The following is a 23,676-nucleotide window of genomic DNA, read 5'->3' as shown; positions in this document are numbered from 1 at the left end:
GAACGACTGATGTACTGCTAACAGCGCTGTGCTGGTGGAGGCTTAAGAAGAGGGTCAAATTGTTAGAGTATCTAATGGTGTGATGTTAAATTATTCATGTTCTAATCAAATATTAACTGTGGGATTTCTCGATGTGAACAAAGGGGTAAACAAGGACAACCAAAACAGTCCCTCCTATTCCATTAAAAGCTCAATTTTATATTTGAACTCTCATCCAAGTAATCTTCAATATGTTAAAACGTTAAATATTTGTATTACCAGTCACCTTTTTACTTCAGGTGCACTTTGTGGTTTGTGCACAATTGTTTCCTTTCAAAAAGTTGTATGTGCACTGGAGATGACTTTTGTTTGATTGATTGAATACTTTATTTAGAAAGACAGGGAAACATTACATGGAAGTACAATTCACAATAAGGTCCTCTAAACTGGATTGCTCATAAAAGCACGGTGGCTTAACCTGCAGTGCACTTGCACTTTATTACTAACCTGCAGTGCACTTGCACTTTATTACTAATAAGGTTAAATTAGACTGGGCTTTAAGTCTTTTAAATCTTAATCATCCAAGATGCATTTAATGCAAAGTGTAATGGGTCTGTTGTACATTGGCGAATAGACACATAACTGTTGCTCTGCATAAGAGCGTTTTCTAAATGCCTTGTAAATTGTCAACGGTCTAACATGCAGTTGGTATGAGATTTATCGCCTACAGCTAACCTGTGATTCCAGACTTGTTTTGCTTTTGTATGCATTACAGAGCTCTGGCAGTCTATTGTGACAAGCTAACTCAAATACAAAACAGGTTTTACACTTGATTCATCGCTGATCAAAGAATATGTTATTTGCAAGTGTCTCTACAACTGGGGAGAAGTGCAGCAGTAGCCTATTCTCCAGGGTGTTTAACCAGTATGCCATCTGTAAAGATAGAAGACATAGCCTTGTTACCTTTGGAGTCCTGAGGTGGCCTTCCTCCTGTGTTATGCCAGGGTAGGCGAATGGACGTCCGCAAGGGTGTGTTGCGCTGTTCATCAAGAAAGCTCAAGTCTTCTAGCTTGGTGGAACTGGTGGCTGCAGACAGAAAGGGAGAGAGACCAGAGAGTGATAAAGTCAGACAGGGAAGTATTAGATGCATTTTGGGCTAGAACAAACTTCTGTTAAGGGAAAGATGGAAGCCAGATTGGATGTGGCATTTGCCATCACTGAACAGAGGAGAGTGGAGGAGAGGTGGAGCAGGATGACCTGGCATTTGTAGTTCCCTGGAGGTGGTCTCTGTGCAGGTATGAGTAGGGCAGATAGGAGAACAGCATCTCTCCCCCCCAAAAAAACACTAATTCTACTGATCCAAGCTGACAGCTAGGCAGAGTATGGCAGTGAGAGGTCTGTCCCTGTGGACACTACTATGGGTGAACAACCAAAACAACTGATAAAACTACATAAAGGCTCTTGGACTGTTGGATGTCTCAGAAAGATCACATTTTATACACACCTAGACGCACGCATAATACACTCAACAACCTGGAGGTCTCAGGAAGTTGCATACTATACAAAAAACACACACTGCAATTTCATTACTACAGGACGGCAGCCACAGCCTCATTACTCAGTGCCACAACCTTTTTTTGCAAGCTGGACATCAGATCTGGATGTCAATGCAGATTAACAAAAAATATATCCTGCAAGTGTTTGTTTGTTCGAATATCAATTTTCCTCAAATTGCAGCTCTCTCATTTTGCAGTAAAACTCCTCAAATAGGCTACAACACAATGATCCAGTGATCACAAAGCAATCTGGCTTCCATATACATCGTCTGTCAACATACGGGAGATGTACATTAGTGCAACAAGCTCTCCTCCGGACTGCTGCTCCCCGTACAACAAATAGCATCACCATGGAGACCTATGCTCTCTTAGTCCTGCTGAAGAGGAGAATCAAAGCCAATGCTTTCTAGCCCATCAGAGACTCAGCTGGAAGGGACAGTCACATATATTCTCTCTTCTTCCATTCTTCCCCCTCGCTCCCTCCCTCATTCGCTCACTAACTTCCTCCCTGGAATGTCCCACTAATTAGAACCCATCTGTTGACAACTGAATGACCCAAGCATCAATGCAACTTTTACAAGGATAAAAGAAACCTCTCTGAAGCGCTCTTGGACACTTTCACTGTAATAAACGGTGCTTTGAACAAAAATGTACACGGCCTAGTTCATTTAACCACTTAAACTCTATATACTTCATTGACCAGAGGCGCCCGGGGGCCTATACTAGGCCCTCTCCTTTTTTCCTACTCTATAACAAATCCCTTTGCCGAAAATAGCAGATCTACAAGTCCACAATGGGTCGGAATGAGAATAGGGGCGCTAGGTTTGATGTGAAAAAAAAACAACTGCAAAAATTTAAAACAACACAAGACAAAGCCACAACTGCAACCAACACGCGAGTATATATCCATTTCTGAAAATGCCAGCTGAGCTTACCGGCTACTTACAGTGTATCCAGCAGTGGGACCAGGGTGTTGGGGCAGGACAGAGGGTGTTCCAAAAGCCCTCGCCAGGTGCACAGCATGGAGCAAGCTAGGCAGGTGTACAGTGGAAGCAGGCACAGTGGAGGCCCAAAGCTAAAAGCTCGGAAGAATGCTCCCCCCGTGGACAAACTCACCGGGGGCACCCAAGTGATCCTTCCGCCCCAGTGCTCCCATCCAGACACACTGGCAGCATTCAACTGGTGAACCAGAGGGGCTTGGCAGCCCGCTAACTAGAGGCTCACACAGTCACAGCATCCACAGCATTAGGCGCTCGCTAAATGAATGCAGTGCTTTCCGGGAGAGCGCCGCTCTCCAGTCTCCACCGCCGCGCTCCCTTGCCCATGCCTTTCCCTCTACATACACACGCGCAAGGACACGCACATGCACGTTTTGGCAAGCGAGCAAGAGAGAGAGAGTGAGTGAGACAGAGAAAAAAGGGGAAGTAAAAGAGGAGAAAAATAAATGAATGCAGAGCGATCTGGACTCCAACGGCGCTGATTATAGTTTGCACTGGGCAGCCGGAGAGAAATTAATCAAAGATCCTCTCTGACAGATACACATACACAGTGAGAAAGAGAGAGAGGAGAGAGAGAAAGAGAGAGAGAGAGCAAGAGCGGCATAAGGGACAGTGCAAATCAGGGAGAGAGAGTGGGGCATGATGTAAGAGTGAGAGAGATTGGTGAGAGAGGACATGCAAGAGGAGGGCACCACAGAGAGAGGGGAGAGAGAGAGAGAAAGAAAGAGAGAGGGAGAGAAATCAAGTTGAAAGTCCATGCAGCAATCTGGCTATAGCGCATCACTCAACCAACTATCTGCATTGGTGGACTGCTCCATTGTTGTTGTTTTTTGTCTCCCTCTCACCTGCCTGGACTTTCTTGTATGAAATTAGTACATTTTAACCAATTAAAACCAGGAAAACATCTGTGTCATAATAGATTTTAGCGTTGGCTATTCAAAAATAGCAGATGTACAAGCTCGCAGCGCATCACTTCGTGCCTGTACATCTGCCATTTTTTTGACAAATCTTGAAAGTATTGAAAAATGTTGAATCATTTTGATTTTTTTTTCTCACAAATCTCGGCCTCGGGTCTTAATAAAAAGACACAGTGACTATTATTTTGTAGCAGAGCTCCAAATAAGCAAAAGATGAAAAGTGTTAGTCCGTTGGACTTGCTGGAAAGACAAAGATGCGATTGCGAACAACAATTGTTTTCTTTTTGTTTGTCATTAATGATGCTTCTTGACCACCCCCACACACACACACATTTTTCAGTCAAATTTCGTGTTTTCACTTTTCTTTCAAGGCCCAAATTTCCCTCTGGGTTCAATCATTCTCTCCTCCACTTTTCTCCTTACGGCTTCGGTTTCCCTTTCACCCCTCACACTCGCTACCTGTTCTTATTCTCGCAGTTACGGTACCCTCCTCCTTGATAGTGCATGAATATGCTATCTCATGTCCGCTACAGCTAGCGGCAACTTTGAAGCTCTACAGATGTGTCGGGGTGTATTCTGATGAAAATCTGGTTATTTTGATCCCCTCGCTGGCAGGTCTGCCCTTTGAATCCCTCTGTTCTCTGTCTGTCGGGACAGAACAGGAGGGGGGCTAAGCTTCAAGCCATGCCTTCCTTGTCAACATATGTTTCTTGTCTATACACTCTTCTCCCCTCCACTTCTTACCAGTAATGGCATCCCTTCAAATGTGCTTTGCTTGCTTTGCCAGCTCCATCAACTCCCTTTTCACTAGGGATATTAGGGAGCCATGCAATGACGGATTAACGCACGGGCAAAGTGGGCACAAGCCCAGGGCCCTGGAGCCAATAGACACCCTGGGGCTACCCCTCAGTCGACAGAGATAATTAAGACTGAGATTAATTAAGGGATTAATAATATTACACACATAGATTCCAATAGTGTAAATACAAGTGTTTGACATCCACCCAATTGTTAAGAGGAATTATTAATATTAATTTAATAGTATTATTAATATTGAAGCCATCTTGACACTTAGTAAAAAGTAAACAAAACAATGATTTTGGCTAAAATGAATATTTACGACGATATGAAAACCATGCGCGTGTGAGCACACAATGTACTGTGTGTGAAAAGGCCATTAGTTAACAAAAATCCAGTGTTGGAATTCATCTCCAGCAACAATGGAGGCACAGTCTAGTTTTCAAAAGTACCTGGCAAGCTACCGTCTGACAGATTGATTAACTATGCATAGTGTCTACCTTTCAGAGCATTCATAATCCATTTAGACCTGAGGCCGACTTTAAAAACGCCTTCTAAATCCTAATCAAAGTTTTCAGAAAATCTTCTATTTTTCATTCAAAAAAATAAATACAAAATCCTGTTGCTATATACATAGCAACATCTAAAATGACACAGATGCTTTCCCGGTTTTAAAAGGTATAACAACGTATAGGCTTTCCCGGTCTTAATGGGCTAAAACCTGGGGTAAAAAGCATAATTTACACCAGGAAGTAACTAACTTCTATCTATAGCTAACTTAGTTAGCTATAGATGAGAACAAATATATAGTAGTGGTTTGATCAAAAAGTGTAATTTCATCAATCAATCCTTATAAATGCAGCCCACCAGTGTTCATACTGTACTACAGAAAGAAGGAAAATAGAATATGTAAATACTTAAATAAACAAAATGGCAATTTAAGTAAAATAACTGTGATTGTGAGTCTGAGGCATGCATGGACAAGAAACCACAAAATGAAATAAAGAAAACAATATTTGGTGGTGCTAATGGAACCAGGAGATCCATGGCCCACACCTTTAGTTATTTAACTCACTGAGTGCCAGAATTATTTCTGGATATTTTTTTATTTATTTTTTCAAAGTAAAAAAAAAGTGCTTAGGAAGCGAGATACAGCCTTTTTCAGTTATAAGTTAAACAAGGAGTGGATGGAGCAGCAAATCTTCAAATGATGATATCTTGGGTTCTGAACGTTCAAAAAAAAAAAAAAATACATTTCTTTTCAAAAACACGTCAAACACGTCATTGGCACGTTGCGCCATACCGGTGAAACACATCAATGACACTCAATGAGTTAATAGTCCTCATCTAACCCACTACTATCGCACAGACTGCTGCAGACAGACACTAACGGGCGTGGCAGAATGCATTCAGCTTCACAACAGACTTTTATAGAGAAGAGCTGTGTACAACACACAGCTTCAACCACAAGCAAAATTATGTCTCGTTGCAGACAAACCGTGACAATGACAATAGCTATGAATAAGAAAACAGTAAGACTGACTGACATGCAAAAAGAGCGGATGAGTGCCAGAAAATAAGGGTCAGATTAGGGCAGACCTTCCCATTCATGCCCAAGTGGGCCAAGTGGGTGCAGGTTCAGGTGCAGGTGACTTCTCTAAGTAGTTCCTTACTGTACTTAGAGGTGTCCTAATTAGAGAAATGACCTAGTGTTGGATTGGAGCGTAAACCTGCAGAGACTCGGATTGGGGACCACTAGAATCAGGCAAGGTCAGTGTACAATAGCCAGAAGTCATTAGCGTTGTAGATTTCTATTGATGTATTCAACATGCCGAGTTCAGCGTTGGTCTGTTCATGCCATTATAGCTCCTGAAGAGCTATAACACAATTCTCATTGGTGGGGAACTGTCAATCAATCTAAGACAGATGGCTTGGAGGTTGCAGATAGTAGATAGCTAGCACACTGTGCTTTACAGACTTGGCACTCAGCCGCATCTTAGCAGCTCCTGATCCGTCAATGAGCTCCACTGAGCTGAATGTTAAGTGGCCCTTCAAAATCGGAGCGGATCGATTCCTCAGAAGGATCTCTATCTCTCTCCTGCTGTGACCTTCAGGCATTGACAATTCTGAGAATGGACATTTTTTGTCGGGTGTCACTGTGACCTTTTCAGAGAGCCCCGAGGACATGAAGGTGTATCGCTGTCAATCACTGGTTCTATTCAGTCTACAAACCGAGGCGGTCAATGTCTACACATGGCCAGGGGCAGAGGTGACTCTCCTGTGGAGATGTCCTAGTGACATCTCACAACACTGAACAATCTACAGACATCCCTCCAAATGCCGACTTGACGAGAGCCAGTAATTTCAGCAGACCAAATCATCAAATGATGTACCAAATAAAATATGAATTTACAGTACAGTGTAAATGATGAAAGCCAGGCGTGTTATGCTCACTTGCTTCACCACAGTGTGAAGGATGTAATCATTTCAGACAGTTACTGGGTAACCCAAGTGAACCTGTGAAACAGCTAGGGGGCCCACAGAGAAATGTCTACATGTGAACCAGGTGGAGATAACATCACCCTTTGTAATGAGACACAGATTGAACCTCGACTCCAACTTAACTTGTACAGTAATAATTCTACCAGGGACCTGGGCAAATAAGCACTATAACCTTGAAGCTGTCCATCAGCAGGGTACAGACTTACATGTAGAGCCAGTATAACCGTGGACACAACCTCAGTGATCCTCTCATGGAGCATATGGGTGATGTGGAGAAGGAACAGAAAGCGTTTGGAGTGTAAACAAGCGCTGGAATTGGGCTGAAACACACCATAAGTCTAACCCTGAACACTGTCGACTAGAAAATGGTAGCAGTGCACTGTGGCACCATTCAGCGGCCAGAGTGACCCTAACTCAATCTCACTGTCTGAGGAGCCCGACCACAAGCAGCTCAAGCTAAGATTTCAAAACCATGGAATTCTAGTGGCCAGACTTAATGTGGCCCTTTGACTCCATAAGTCTTTAGCTTAACTGAGATGAATTAAAAATAGAATTCTTATTATCTAAGCCTAGCAAAGAGTGGCAAAAGGAACCTAGACACTTGGAGACAGATTTTGTCATGGTTGGCTTATATCTATAACAGATGTGGAAGGAAATCCACCTTGAAATTCTATGAAGGTGTCGACTCGACTAGTCAAATTTCAGTGAAATCAGAATGACTAAGATCAGAGCCAAGATAAACAGTGTGCGAAACACATACTGTACATCTTCTCAGTGACTACGTACAGATAGCAAAACGGAAGGTGCTCGCCGTCTGTCAACATCAGTGTCTGTCTCTCGCTCTTCTGTCATCTCATTTGGTATTCATTCACCTCTGGGCAGACACCACTTTACATACAGTAATAACATTTGCATATATCGTTACTGGGCCCATGTCACAGGCAATTTCTGTTTGATATGTCAAGACACCTGTGATGATGTTTGCACTCGGAAAAAGCTGTCCACCTTCCATCAGCTCAGTCCCTGTTTGGGCAGTATTGCTACTACGAGGATCCCAACCACAGCCTCAACTACATGGAGACAGGTTGTACAATATAAGCGAAAATGTAGGGGTGGAATCGATTAATATAAGAATTGCAATTCTTATCTTCTATGATTCTGAAATGATTCACAACTTCCAAAAATCAATATATATATCTTTTTTCAAATTACTTCAATTTACTCTGTAGCTTGGCAACTAGCCTAAGCCAATTTTATTTATGTACGGGCTATATTATATTTATTTTGAGATTACTTTAACCTGTTATTCTCTCAGTCACTGAGAATTAAGCAATACTAAAAGAATAATTGTGCAACAAGTGTAACAAGTGTAACATTAATTAATTAATAAATGTTACAGTACATTTTGTTTTGTTAGGTTTTCTTAAGTTTGCCTTTGTGTGTTTACATTATAGCAAGTAGTTCATAAAACCTTTTCAAATATAAAAAACTACATAATCTTAAGCACACTTTATCTGCCTTTGTTAGTTCACGGTGGACTGGAATAGATCCTGAAATCCCCCTACATACTGAATTGAAAACTGATTTTGAATTGGGAATCTTTTTCATTCATCTATTTTGAATCAAATCATGACCCTGAGAATTGAAATCAAATCATGAGACACCAAAAGTTTGACACCATCAGTAAAAAGCCCTTTGACTGGGGCTACAAGGAGAAGCAAAGTATTCTGGGGGGGGGGGAGAGCAAGGGAGGCTAAACTCGACCAGATTGCTTGTTGAAAGAACATGCTAGGTGACATATTTTTTCTTGTCGAGGTGGCCAACTGGCTCGTTTTAACTTTCATGTAATGCTACTGTAAGTTGCCAAGCCTGGCACAGATGGATGATTCCAATACTATAAAAGTACTCTACTTCTCTAGCCATAACAATGTGTGGCCGGAGTGTGACAGCTATCAGATTAGGGCAAGAATCCATGTTAAGAGGAGACATGCTGTGTTTAACACATTTTGACTCAACAATCTCATTGTCAATGGAGTTCCCACCTCATGGCGGTATTGTCTGGTTTTTAAAAGGAACAAATGTGCCATGGCAGTCAGCATGGCACCATTCCAACATTGCCGTCTTTATAACTGCAATGCTGCATTTCAGCTGTGGCTGAAACATTTACTATGCATAACAGATAAAACCAGAGAAACCAGCTCCTTCAGACATCTCCTATCAAGTAATAAAATAATTACGCACAGTCGAGAGACAGAGAGAGGGAGAGGCAGAGACAGAGACAGAGACAGAGAGAGAGAGAGAGAGAGAGAGAGAGAGAGAGAGAGAGAGAGAGAGAGAGAGAGAGAGAGAGAGAGACGGGGACAGTGAGAGAGAGAGAGAGACTGACTTTGAATTCAGATCTGTCCTGTGAGACAGGTGGTGTATGTTAACATTTGTGCAAGCAGCCACAGTAGATGCAGGCTCCAAGGAGCGCTGCTTGAGTTCTCATAGCAGCCTGATGACAAGCTAGTCACTGTGTGTGATCGCTATGGCAGTGCAAATGACACTTCTGAGCAATGTGTGGACATTCCTAATGCATAGCAGACATACTATAGGACCGTAGATACGGTCGCTGATTGGCAATAGACAGATGCACAAAATCCACACGGGGCCTTTTCCGTACCTCCGCTCTCTGCAGCTTTATGTGACACTCCCCTTATACCACTATCACTAAATCTATTACAGTTAATTGTAGTTAGATGTTAGCAAACATAGTCATAATAGCGTATTCTACTTAGTGGTAGATGTGGTTTACCATGTTGGACAATAAGTGTCAATGGGTGCTAGAAGGTTTAGACATCTGCAGATATTCATTATATGTCCCCTCTCTCTCCAACTTCACCACCGGCCCTCCGACTCTCTGTACATAGTCTTGCATAGCGATCAGAGACCTCCGCCTACAGATACATCTGGGACATCTAAATTCAATGTAGGGGCTCAAAACTGGGTGGAAACAATAAAAAAATAACTGCATTGTAGAACCAATATTAAGGCTTTAAGGTTGTCCGTATCAGGATTGGTTAAAGCAGTGGGCATAGGTTTGTTGTACCCGTTTTCTCCGCTGTTCTAGCCCCTACAATGAATTTAGATTTCCCCAGACATATTGGTCGGTGGAGATCTCCGATCGTCTGGCTAAGCGAGACTACTCTGTACCACACTCTGCCATACTAGTTGCCTGTCTCTCGTTCCGACATAGTCTCTCTCTCTCTCACACACTTTGTCTCCATCTCCCTCCGTCTGTCTAGCACATTCAGAGGGCCTGAGATCCTGTGCTGTGCTCTGACTGATTAGCGTGTGACAGGGACAGGAGAGAGGGCCAATCACATGATGACAGAAGCCACGGTCCCTCCTATGGAAGCTAGTTCAGGGCTCAGTGTGACTTTGGCTGGCTGTAATTAGGCACTTGCTGGGGCAAAGGGGACAGCGTGTGGCTGGAGACGGAGGTGTGTCCATGGCAACACATCTGTGCATCAATCACCCCGATCCTCATGACTATGGAAAAACTTAAAAGTGGCTTAAAATTGCCTACCTCTACAGATGGAATAAAACCCATTCATCTGGTGCTCGAATATGCCGCATTGCACGAAAAGTTAAACATGAACGAGATGGTATAAATACTTCCATTAAGGAAATTCCAATAATGGACACCCTGCATTTATTGACTGCAGTAATTACTTATTGAGGTACTTTGTACCTGACTTTGTCCCATGCCGTCTTTATCTGTCTCATTTATTTATGTAAATTTAATGCAATGTAATGCTAGTAATTGCTTCAAGGTTAAATTGTTTGCTTCTAACTGAATTGAATTGAATAAAATTCCAAGGTCAGAGAGCTGGGATGCACACGGCTGTATGCAACACCACCCACCCCACTATGAAGTCACTGTCCCTGGCCCCATGGTGTGACAGGATCATATATTGGCCTGAGCCATAAATGAAGTTGTCTTTCCATGTCCTTGTTGTCCTCTCCTGGGGCGACTTTGTCCAGCATAAAATCTGAGGTGTGAATCCTGCAGACCCCAGAGGGCATCGCTGTGGAGCTATGACATCAGCCCATAAACTCCTGGACCGTATACACATGGAATGGAATACCGCACACACTGGGTTCAGACAGAGGCACACATAAACGCACATACATGCACGACTAAACACGGTCAAAGACTTCCTGGGCTGTTAGCTTTACGAGGCAGTCTCGCTCCATACTGCCAGAGCTCATGTCAGTGCAAAAAATAATGAGGGAATGTAAAAAGGGTATGGACTATTGGAATAATCAGGTAGTTAACTTTCAATAATCCAGCAGGAGTCTTCAGCATAATGCAGTGTGTGCACTTCTTTAGGGTTTACAATACAGCTGTAGATTCATCAGCAGGTTGTAAAGATTAATGTTTTGTGCACCAGAGGTAAACAGTGTGTGAAATGCACTGTGGACAGGTTTGTGCACTGCAAACAATGGCATATTTACCTGCCATTTTCAAGTATTAGGCTGAAAGCAGGCTAAAAGAAAATGTCAGTGGTTATGTCTGGGCTACAGGCTCATTCACAGAAACGTTCTGTGAGATTTTTGGCAAACATTGCATCCAAATATCTAGAGGCAACAGACCTGCAAATGAATACTTATTTCACCAAGAACAAAGCCAAGAAAATGAGATTCATAGGGACCAACGTGCTTGCACTAAATGACATTTGTTGCTATCCAGCCAGACTTCAGGTAACACAGGATGAAAAATATAACAGGAGCTTCGTGCTAAAAGCATATAGCCCATTCAGGATGGCTACCAAACAATGTGACAGCTGTGTGGATACAGCGAGCTGAGCCATAACAGGCCCTGCTCCTGGAGAGGAATGCATAACGGATTGGCCAGACAGCGGCTTGTCCTCTTGTCTTACGTGACAGTGCCAAGCCACAACACACAACAGCTGCCTAATCCCTCCTCCTCCACCGTCGCCCTACTCCTCCTTGGAAAAGGCGGCAGCCTCGCCCCTCGATAACAAAACTCTTTTCTCATTTAACCTCCCCACCCCCCCCCATCTACTGCTCACTCTCCATCCACTCTCCCGCCTGTGCTGTGAGCTTCAACGAGTTCGCTGAATTGGCACGTCACGGATGTGTCTGCCCGTGATCTCTACCACTCCATCTTCCTCTCTCACTTGCTCAGCCGGGAAATGAGAGGACACACTTCTTGTCAGACTCCGTCACGGGCCATAATCGTAACAGAGCAGCGATTCTTTTTTGAGGCCCAACCACAGGCCAGGTGGGCTCAAAATGGATCACAGTCAAATTTGCGGAGAGTGCAAAAAAGTTTTGCTGGTCTATGAAAACGGAACTTAAGATCATATTACATGAGGGAGAAGGTCCTCAGGAGAGAGGCCTTCGACCAAGCTAACCTTCTCCATCTCCATTTGTTTTGCAGAATCGACAAGCATAAAGAGCTCTTACCTGCAACGGAGTTGGGCCGAGGCATCATAAGGGACGAGGTGGTGTGCGGGGGGTATTGAACGGGGCCCTCGGGCGGGTGGCTCGGAGGTTGCGGTGATGCAGCTGCGCCTGCTGATGCTGCAGCTGATGTGCTCGGCTGCTGCTCTGTCCTGGACGGGGTATCAGCCGCCGGGACACCGGCACCGCTGGAGTCTTCCTCTGCCACAGGAGAGCAGGTGTCGGCCCGCGCACTGGTTGCCAGGCCATGGTGCCCACTGCCCCTCAGACTGCCATCCTTACTCCATTCCAGGCTGGAGCCGCTGCGGTCGTCATTCTCAGAGGAACTGGTGATGGTTGCTGCAAATGTAAGCGGAAACCAAGAAGGAGGGAGGGCAGATTGAACAAAAGAGAGAAAATAATGAATGAAACGAGTGAGGGAGGGAGACGGACAAAGATGAGTCATTTCTGTTATGACCATTTCTCTGTCTTCATCTCTAGAATGAGAAGCAGTGCTTCTGAGCTGATAATGAACAGAGAGCCTTTAAGTTCCAATGCCGCAAAACTGCCTTTCTTCCCTCACTGACCTTATCAACACTTTCTGCCAACTGATCTCATACATACTCGCTACATTTAACTTGCACTAATGAGAACTAGGCAGCTATGATGGGGTAGTTATTTTTCATATTACTCCCATAAGCGAGACATCTCGCTCGTAATACTTAAATAACCGGGGTTACGTTTGTAACCTATAGATGTATGGCATTCATTTCCATAGTCTAGCCTCGTCCGATCTTTTATTACCCCATTCTTTTCTGGTCGTTTCAACTGGAGGATACAGTATAGTATAGAATAAAGCATATGCTCATTGTAACCACTTTGTGTTTGGATGCTGTATTGCGAAATAAAACGTTCTATGTATCCCAGAAAACCAAGAGTAGAGTCGGAGAGGAAGGACTAGTGAGGAAAACTGACCTCCAATTGTTTTTTTGGCTAACATGAAAGCAAATCCCTTAATACTGTCCTCGGGCCACCCTGGCCATGCCAACGCTAAAAGCTGAGCAGAGGTCCAAAGCCACACACTGGCAGGGTGCTGGATGCAGAGTCAGATCAGTACAGCCAGAGAGAGGACTGAGACCGACTGGCTGTCTGGGCTTGCATCACGTATTGTATACCAATGCTGATCTGGATTTCACAATGCTGCAGTGCATTGCATCATCATTAATACGAACATTTAAAAAAAACATCCAAGGCCCAGCAACCTACCCCCTGATGTTTGCCAGTGCAAATATTTAGTCATTCATGACACTCAGACTAAGTCCAATGCTGGGAGCATAAACTGAACCACCACTTTGATGGACACCGTCTTGGTGTCACTGGTCAGGGTACAGGCTACATTTCATTTGACCTCCCTTATGATGTGCCTGAACACAAGTAGGACTATCTGAATGTGACCTTCTTTATAGGCCTATTAGGGTCATCCTCCAGGCAGGTTATGAGGTAACACACCTGGAAAGCAAATGTACTGTAAGTTTTCAGCTCTTAGGCTATGCCTTCCCACCCAGGAGTGGTTCCAAGTTAAGTGTATGCAGGCCAATTTTATGCACTTTTGAAGATTCTCTCTCCCATCTCTCAACCTGGAGTGTTCTATAGGCCCTTGTTTCCCATGGGGGGGGGCTGTTGGACTGGGACAAGAGCGACACGACTGTATGTCTCAACCAGGGTGGCACTGGGCATGGCGCGACATCAATGAATTACTCAGGCAGGTACTATATCAAGGCTTACATAAATTATTGAGCAGCTAGCTATGATACTGCTCTGGGGGCTCTGAATATGAGTCATGGTTATCAACTATGTCAAGTGCATCGCATTCACGTTATGGGAAATGCAAATTGTTGAGCCGGGTCTGGCTTTTGCACACACAGACTAAACCCGGACTAAAGCCTTCAATATTTATGTGAAATAATTAGCAATTTTCACAAACTTTCCCCCAATTTCTCTTTTGCCATCAAACGATTTAACCTGAATGAGCATGGACAAACTGTGATGGCCTAGTTACACTGCCCAGGGAAAACGAAAAGGTTAATAGCTACTTCCTGCCCTACTTTTTTATTTTTTAAATCAACCAATGTCCAGAGTAACGCAGCTGAAACCGACAAAAAGAGACTAATTGGGTACCCTGGGTAGCGACAACATGCTACAAATCTCTATTGAATCCCCAACAGAAAACATTAAAAATCCATTGTCACAATGAATTTCAAAAAATGTTCACAGTCATCGGAAGCTTTGTGAGGAGGAATCGCCTAGGGATTAATGCAGTAATAGGCTAAGTCATCTTCCTGTCAGCTTGTGTAAATCCCCAGCCATCTCACTGGCCCATTACTCGAGATACAGTACAACCTTGTACCACTGTAACTGTCACCCCAGTGCGCTCTGATAGCAGAAACAGCTCAATGCGAACCATCACTGACATGCTGTTGTGGATGAATACCATCTGACACAGAATGCTTTTCAACACCCACAAAGAAGTCGAACTGTGAACTTGTGAACCTGCCGATGTGACGCTGGCATGATTGTTTTGGCAAAGTCGTGACGTAAACGAGAAGTGTTTCTGAGACTGGTGATGAGACACTGCAAGATGGGAAATTAGAAATGTGGACGAAGGCCTGTTCCTATGTGAATTGAGAAACATGTGATGGTTACAAAAGGGGGAATGGGGGGTTTGGGTTGTGTTTTTCACTCACTCAATCACTCACTCACCTATGATCCCACTGTCCTTGCTCTCAAGCGTGGAGCTAGGGCTCGTAATGGTCCCACAGGGACTGGAACGGCTGAGAGGGGGGCGGCTGGTGGTGCTGTTCAGTGTGGAACATGGGCTGTCGGTGCTGGGGGATGCCGTGCTGCTGGTTAGGGTGGAGCAGGGACTGATACCCTGGCTGGTCACAGAGCACTGGATGGGACGGTGGGGTTTGGGGTCACAGGAAGAGTTTTCAGTGATAATCAACGACATCCATAATCAATTACATCCACCATCAACTAGAAACGTGTTGTGCAAATTCAACCAAATCAGAAATCGTCCTCCCATTCAGCAACAACTGGCATTCGTATGCACATTCTTTTGCTATGCGGTCCAAACAGCATTTTTTCACCTTATTTGGGAGGAGAGCCGTAAAATATTATTTGAATCCACTTGCCTTGTTTTATCCCAAAACAACTGACTCATACCATGTGAAAGCAATGCAAATTCCTTCACAAATAAAACTAGCCTTTCACATGTGAGCATGACACACAAGTTGAAAGGCATACACTGGGTAGTTTAAAGCAAGGCTTTCGAAACTGTAAACTCACATCTGGAAGGGCCACAACAAGACTATAGACAGTCTGGCAAGGAAAACTCTCAACTCCGTACCAAGCACAATAGATATTCTCTGTACCTTTGTTGCATTACCATGCTTTCCTGACGGCCATACAATGGCAGCATCTTCCTTTAAGCTAGATGACAACCATAAAAAAAACAAACTAAAGTGAGTTTACCCCCTGCCCCCGTCAGTACACTGATGCCAGGCAGTAAATAGGTTGAGTGCTTCCTGGACGTATGCGGTTATCTATCCTATTATAGCTAGAGAACTTGGCTCGGCCCCTATAGAGAACCAACACTTGCAAACAGCTCCACGCTAGTGGACACCAAAGTCTAATTATGCCTAACATTTCCAATCAACTCTTACTCTTCATCTCCCCCACGTGTTGCTACACTTTGGAGGAAAAGTGTGTTAGGCTGCGACGCTAACGGTTTCAGAAACGACAGGAGATGGAAGCCTGACATACCAGGCTGATAGCATTACATCTTAATGACATTTAATAATTTACTCTAGCGTTTAAATAACTGCAATAGACTACGTCTGTGTTGTAAAACAGCAGTATGGAGGAGGAATGAGTGAAATCGTTGGCAGATGACTCTTCGTCGTGCGAGTACTGAAGACCCAACATGAGGGCTACACTGCAAAATCTTGGGTGGCAATTTAACTGTAAGAGTGTACAAACAGACCCATAAGAGTTAACTAACATCATGCAGCCCACCATGCTCCCATTCATGTTCTCATTTGACATCCCACCTAATGACCGCGACTCACAGAATACTGTGTAAGCCTCTTAAGAGTTCCTCAAATTACCAGCTGTGTGTCAAAATGTGTCCAAAGCACACACGATGAATGAGGGAATCGAAGTGAGCTTGGCTGTGCTCTGCTCTCAACACAGCCCCAGATTAATTAGCACAGGCAAACAAACGAAGGCTCAGTTCTGACATAACTATTTCTGGACCTGGGGGCTCCGACACTCTTGTTACATTCAAGAGCTCCAGGAACAGCACTCAAGTTACTGAGGTGGGGGGGGGGGGGGGGGTGGCTACATGTCATACTGGAGACCTGGCGCTGAATACAAACCATGCAACAGTCAGGATGGTTTTCAAACATCCCCTCGTTCACTTTATCTAGACAGGAACAGCAGTGCGAGATAGAGTTACCCCTCGTTTGGAGTCAAGCTATGGATGATGAAAAAAAAGCAACAAAAACGCATCACTTCTTTTTCTCCCACACTCTCTCAACTCCCTCCTCTCATGCCCTCCCTTCTCTGTCCTTGTCCATCTATCTATCTATCTATCTATCTATGTATCTATCCGCGTGCTGCAGTAGCGACAGCAGCTGCTGTGGGTTTGGTGGTGCGAAGAGAGGATGGGGGAATGAGGGAGGGAGGGAGGCAGAGAGGGAGGGGTAGAGAAAAAAAAATCAAATACCTTCTTTTCATTCTTGTCGTCCATAGGTATGCGAGCCGTACCCGGGATCCCTTCTCCCAGTAAGAAGCCCAGCCTTGTCATCAGTTCCTGAGTGGCGGGAGAGGAGGGGCTTGGCTGTTTGTCCGCTTGCAGCTCTGTAGAGAGAAACGACTCAACGTGAGCAGACCGATTCCCCCCTGTATTCCACCGTACCGTACGCCCTGCGCAGGGGCCACTCTGCATGCCCTTCCCTTTCCTTCCCTTCTCTGCTACGATATGCTGCACTCGCCAACTGCTGGTGCTGTGCAGACCTTGAGAGGGTGAGAGAGAGAGAGTGAGAGAGATTGAGAACAAGACGGAGAGAGAGAGAGAGTGTGTGTGTGTGTGTGTGTGTGTGTGTGTGTGTGTGTGTGTGTGTGTGTGTGTGTGTGTGTGTGTGTGTGTGTGTGTGTGTGTGTGTGTGTGTGTGTGTTAGAGGGGGGCAGAGACGTAGAGACTAGAGGGAGAAAACAAGATAAGGGGGCCATGGGCTAAAGCTTGTGTCTGTGTGTGTGCGCACGTCCGTGTGCGTGTGTGTGCACATTCGTGCGCAAATGTCTGAGTGCAAGTGTATAGTATTATGTCCAGCAGCCAACCTCATTAAGAACCCAAAAAGTCTGTGTTAGTGTGTGAGAGAGAGAGAGAAAGAGAAAGAGAAAGAGATAGAGAGAGAGATAGAGAGAGACTTGTGCAACACGTCTAGTGTGGTGATCTTTGAGGTTGTTTACATCTCTCACTCACAGAGCCTCTGAATATCAATGAGATGGAGAGGAGAGGACTTCTGACGTTACAGCCCAGACCAGACGATCTGTTGTATCCTCTCTGAAGCCTGGATGCTTGTTTAGACCCAGCTTTCAAGGTTGGAGAGTCACCCACAAGGCAAAGCCCACTTTGTTATGTATTTTTATAACATTTGTAATGCCTCATCTGCCAGCAGAGTTTCGAAGAAGCCGCATACAGTTTATTTCTCCACGCTACCCATTTGACAAGCTTACATTCGGACCATTGTGCAGTGATGCGTCTGCAACAGTGGTGGAATTGAGGAGGGTTAGTGTGTACCCCAATTGTGAAGGAGTGTGTGTGTAGTTGGGGGGAGGCAACATCCCCTCAGGATATAGAGATTCAAAGGGGAGGGGTGTAGGGAGCAAGACAGAACGAGGGATGAGAGAGAGAGGGGGATATGTGAGAGAGAGAGGGAGAGAGAGAGAGCGAGAGAGAGCAAGAGAGAGAGAGAGGGGGGGGGGCAGAGGTCTGGGATACAATAAGTTATTATATACTGTAGCTCTCTGTCAGCACTCCTCTTTCCCTCATCTATCCTTTACTCTCTCTATTCCACAGTTATTAATAATGCTGGCAGTCCATCTGATTAAACACAAACCAGTCCAGCGGCATAATGTACTGCCAAGCCCTAATGAGGTCCAAACTAAGCCACCTCGCAAACGTACAGGCCTGCACGTGCGCACGCACACGCACGCACACGTACACACACACACACACACACACACAGACAAAATTCATAACTCGGGATGGCAGCGTGCAGCTGTATGCAAAAAGCACATTTAAATTGAGAACCAGCTACTTATGTATGGGTGCAGCCTGAATCTGTGTTGGATTTGATTGGATGCCGAAGGCTATGCTAAGGTGTGTATTTAAGACGGATTGCAGCATGGACCTCTCTGACATCAACATTACATTGGCTTACAGTATGTTCGCCTTTGGGAGCCTTAACACTTACTCTGTAGTTAGTTTCTGTGAATTTCAAAGGAATGCTAGCTGTTCCCTGAAGGGGTTCTCCAACCAGGCACAATAGGCTATGACACTTATAGGAAAGGAAAGATATATCTGGCCATAGGGCCAGATCGGGAGCAGAGTTGATGGAGGTATGGTGGTGATGATTATATACATCATTATTCTCAATCACCACTCCCTCAAAGAATTAACCAAGAGACCACTTACAACTACATTTTTGCCAACAAATATTCTCTTCAGTTCTTTCACCATGCCGTTGTATGCCTGGCATCACTCCTCTCCGAAGACCTACTGTCCTATTTGCACATTAAATAGTGATCTACTGTATGCCGCCTGTCCCCACCTCCATTCACAAGACCACGGTGCCTGGTTAAAGAGGATGAATGAAGTATAGAATCCACAGGAATTATGAGCCTCAGGCCACGTTTAGTCATTCAACTCATAAGACAGCTGGTGTGCACAACTTGCATTCATCTTCCAACCCTTATAATTATATGCATACTTGATATATTGTCATGATCAGAGTGTCATGCTGTTTGGTGGCTGACAGAAGAACCAATCTTCAGCTCCCCCGCCCCAACAGACATGAAATGTATGAGGGTACCAATAGACCCTAAGGAGGTAGGGGTCTTCATGTGTCCATCCAAACTTAAGACCCGAGCCGAGACAATACCTGAGACCGGTTCAGATGTTTCATTATGGTATTGGGTCTGGGTCGGGTCCCATTCTGTTATCAAAAGCCCCGGATCTACTCTGTTTATCATTATGTGTAACACCCGAGTGGTCAGAGAAGATCAGCATTGCTCAGGAGAGAAACACACAAAGTGCTGTGTAACTTGCGTGATGATTAGGCTGACCTAGGATCAGATTATACCATATACGAAATAAAGGGGGAAAACGTTGATCTGCATGCTGAGTTATAATAATTGGGTTTGTCGGGTCCCTATAGTAACTTGGATCCCGGGTCTCTCTGATCACCCTCCTCTCATACATGCACCAAGTTGGTTCTGTATTATCTTTGAACCAATTTGAGCTCATTAACGATTTTACTGGTCCATTAGAGTTTGGATCCATCATTTAAAAAAATATAGGTCGGATCCAACTGGATCACAGAACAAATTTCCTGGGTCCATTAGGGTTCGGGTCCATCATTTTGGACCTGTGAAGACCTCTAAAAGGAGTGGAGGATTCAAATGTATGCACCCTTCAAGTTAAAAATACTTGTACTACAATATTTACTGGCAGTGTATCGATTATTTATATATAAATGGCAAATTAATCTCGATATTTTGGCACACCCCTAGTGGCATACTGGCATAATTAATGGATCTTGCAATTCTAAATGAGGGCAAAGACAGAGCCAAGTTTGAGATGCTATAAAACTACATTATGATTATTTTTTGGGGTGAGAACAATACTTGACATATTGATCAAACATTATATTTCTGACCAAGTTTGGACGTGTGAACTGCAAGTTTAACTATAATAACCCTGCACTCAAGTCAGAAATCCTAGTCCTTGCCATCCTGGCTGTAGTTATTAGCCTTGGAGAACTATGCATAAAATGGCCTTGAGGCTATTCTTACAGTAGTTGAGGTTCCTCCTCTGAGACAAGCTGCCAATAGCCAGCGTATCAACAGAGACCAGTTCTGTCTTTAATATCCACATGAGCTATTAACACATTCCCTGCCATTGACGGAGATCTCCGTCATTTCAAATCCAACCGTTGACCGCCATTGACGTAGATCTCACTCTTTTTTTGAAAATTCCACAAGAGGGCGCTCTAACGCAACTTAGGAATGATCTAATAGGACCCTGACAGAAGAAATGGACAGATGTGACATCATCCCAAAAATGACACTCCCGTCCGCTCCTTCTTTATGAGTTTTAGAAAAACGTTTTTCTCTTTTTTTTGTGAAAACGGCTGTTATTCAACTGCCGACCGGGACAAAATGGCCGATCGCGGTAAAAAATGTTTTTCCAGTGGATAGATTAGACCCTCCCCCACCCTCCGGACACTTTTTATTTACATCAGCATGCACGTAGTGGCTTCTGCAGCGCTCCACAGATCGTAAAAACAAGGTGAAAAACGCTGGCAGCAGCAAAATAATTAATTAAATAATACCTTGCAGTGAATGTGTTAACATCCACATGAGCTGTTAACATCCAATGAGCTGTTAAACTCCACATGAGCAGTTAAACAGGTGCCTTTTCATCGCCCCAGCCAACATTTAACAATCACCATTCTGGGCTATGCACTGCATAGATAAAGCAATCATTTGTTTTCATATACATGTAGACCCAATGAGTGTGTCCACCAACATCAGCAACATCAGAATTCCAACAGTTTTGTTTATTTTCGAGAGCTTTTAAGAATAAGCTGTTTATGTTAGAAGCTGGCTTAGTCTATCTGATTACAAATAAAAGTGTGGCAAAAAGTCATTTAGATAAGCTATAGTAAACACTGGAAAGTTCTACAGGCTTCTCAAAACTGGTGATGGTAAATAAAAAAGAAAAGAAGGAAACTGCTGCTTAGGATGGAAAGTTAATCCATGCCAGTGATAAAGACATCGGCTCAAAACATAATGAATCACTATATCCTCACATATGAAATGACCCCAATCGTTAACATTTTTACTTAAGTAGACTATCAAATAGGGGGAAAACAGGATTTGATAACTGATGGGGACCTCAATTATACTCGTGAATTTCGCAAATGATGTAGTATATGTCGTCTATGTCTAGAATCATGGAACATGTTTTTATAACATTCCTACATCCAAGGAAGGTTGACTGAGCAATTGATTCCTGGTGTTAAAAGGAAGTATTATAGTTATCAAAGATTGAAACTCCCATTGGCCTACCTGGTGTGTTCTGTAAAATGATGTACAGAACCCCCCCCCCCCCATCACGGTCACCTGCCCAACAGAGAGATGGTTTGGAGGGACAGCTGATTAGATCCATCAAACTGGTCTTTATTACTAGGTCCTGACAGGGTCACTCCATCACTGGGTCCTCTCTAAACCACTTAAACCCACCTGGCTCTGAGGGGCAATCAGTAGCTCTGTGCTGGGGATGGAGCCATCTCCAGCAAGACAGCCAAGGATCTCCAAGATAAATGCACAACTATAGATAAATAAAAGGCTTGAGATAGATAAGCTCCGTGTGTGGATACAAATACACATACTGTGCACTCAAGCACACATACAAACAAGAATGTATCCACACACGCACGCACACATATGAGCAGTTACTCAGGGAGTTACTTAACCCATCCTATAGAACTTTCAGGGGGAAGGGTTTAGGCATAATTGCTGACCTTACCTGCCTGCAAAATATGTGCAGGTGCAAAATACTAGAAGCCTTATTAAAATACTTCAGATATGAAAAAGGGGAAAATAATAAGCATGTGTCCATAAACGAGGAGGGATTTTTTTTTGGGGGGGGCCTTCATACATTTTCATTATGCTATTATCTGTATTCATTAAGGCAAGGCTGAATCAATCGGTGTTAATTGGACAATTGTCTAAGCCTACGGTACATCTGCCAAAGATATAATAATTTGTTTGTTTTTCCAAGAGATGGTGATTGACAATTTAAACCGCCTTCGATGGAAACAACATCTGAATGTGTGAATCAACACCAGATAATCTTGTGTCTCTGGTTTGCTATGGCAGTATAGTTATGAATTGAATACATCCAAGCACTTTGAGATTTGTTTCAAATGTAAAGTGCGTAATACAAAAAATATATAATTATTATTATTATCATTATTGAATAATATTTATAAACAACCACCTTAACCAGTTAAACCCAAAACTAAGTTGACCGGAGTTCCCCAGAGTTCTATACTCCTCTACACCAAATCTCTTAAATAGCCGATCGACAAGCAGACTGTTATAGCGCCACCATGAGGCCAATTTTGGGGTGGAGGTTCAGCAGTGTTCAAGATTAGCTGTACTGTCCACAGACACACCCACAAACCCACACACACAGTCAGTTGCTAAAGCACAATTGCACATTGTTGAAGGGCTTCCTACCCAGCCTGGCCAGTGGAAATTCTATTTTAACTGACCAGTATACAGTATGTGTTTCAAAAAACAACAATGTGATTAAAGGTCATATGCGTGAAAAGCGACAAAATCTGTAGGAGTAATATAGCAAAATGTGTTTTGCAAAGATCGGCCTCCTGGGAAATCTTTGGGGCAGAGGTTCTGCTCTGGCATCCAGGGAGTGTGTGTGCACTGTTTCACGTCGATCGGGTAAACGGTGCCGGAGATAAGCTGTTCACAGACGGACGGATAGTATTATTTTTTTTATAAATTAAGTTAATAAAACAGTAATGATAATTCGAAATAGTGATGGCAAAAATGCTACTAGTGATAGAAAATATTGTTATTATAATATAATTAGTAAAAGGTATACTGTATACAAATTGTTTACGTCTGAAAAACTAATGTAAACCAAAATGTTGTTTCTTTTTGTTTCATCTGTTCTGAAATGTAATATTTGAAGCTTCGTGTTAGTTCATTTTCTTTTGTTTGCACTTACGTTTTCTCTATGCTACTACGATAAAAAAAAAAAAAAAGATAATAAAGGTGGGCAAAATAAGCTTCGGCCCATACCTTTTCGGCCAAATAGTCATGTTGTTGACTAAGTTGTACTGTATGTTCAACTGTTTTGTTTAATAAAAGGTTGTACTGTATGTTCAACTGTTTTGTTTTAAAAAATCATGACCAAAATAAAAATAACTACGTAACTAACGAACGGACACACGGAGGGATGGACGGACGGACGGACAGGGTGAAAAACATAGTCCCGCAGACAATTACTTAGCGTTACAAGGTCATCTTGTCCTACAGTCAGAACAAAAAGATCATCCCTTTAACCCCAATTGCACATAATGGCATGGCATGTAC

General features: G+C 43.6%; 1 protein-coding gene across 8 annotated transcripts in view; it reads right to left on the bottom strand.

The window, feature by feature from the left end:
• Nucleotides 1-23,676, bottom strand: part of tanc1b (tetratricopeptide repeat, ankyrin repeat and coiled-coil containing 1b) — a gene marked incomplete at its 3' end in the record, with an annotated part of 127,668 nt that overhangs the window by 43,202 nt on the left and 60,790 nt on the right. For 4 of the 8 annotated variants that reach the window (XR_014602661.1, XR_014602662.1, XM_084083658.1 and 1 more), the window contains exons 5-8: nt 16,991-17,280; nt 14,962-15,151; nt 12,226-12,561; nt 943-1,065 (exon numbers count right to left, since the gene is read on the bottom strand). Coding sequence is in view for 4 of the 8 variants with exons in the window: in XM_084083658.1 (XP_083939784.1) it covers nt 943-1,065; nt 12,226-12,561; nt 14,962-15,151; nt 16,991-17,280 (939 nt within the window). The remainder of the gene's footprint in view (nt 1-942; nt 1,066-12,225; nt 12,562-14,961; nt 15,152-16,990; nt 17,281-23,676) is intronic. The other 4 variants (XR_014602663.1, XR_014602664.1, XM_084083659.1 and 1 more) reach the window with 1 other exon arrangement.

Source organism: Gymnoscopelus microlampas (assembly GCF_963454915.1).
Source record: "Gymnoscopelus microlampas genome assembly, chromosome: 17".
Classification (NCBI taxonomy): Eukaryota; Metazoa; Chordata; class Actinopteri; order Myctophiformes; family Myctophidae; genus Gymnoscopelus; species Gymnoscopelus microlampas.
Note: the sequence above shows the minus strand (reverse complement) of the source record. Positions and strands in the feature narration are given on the sequence as shown.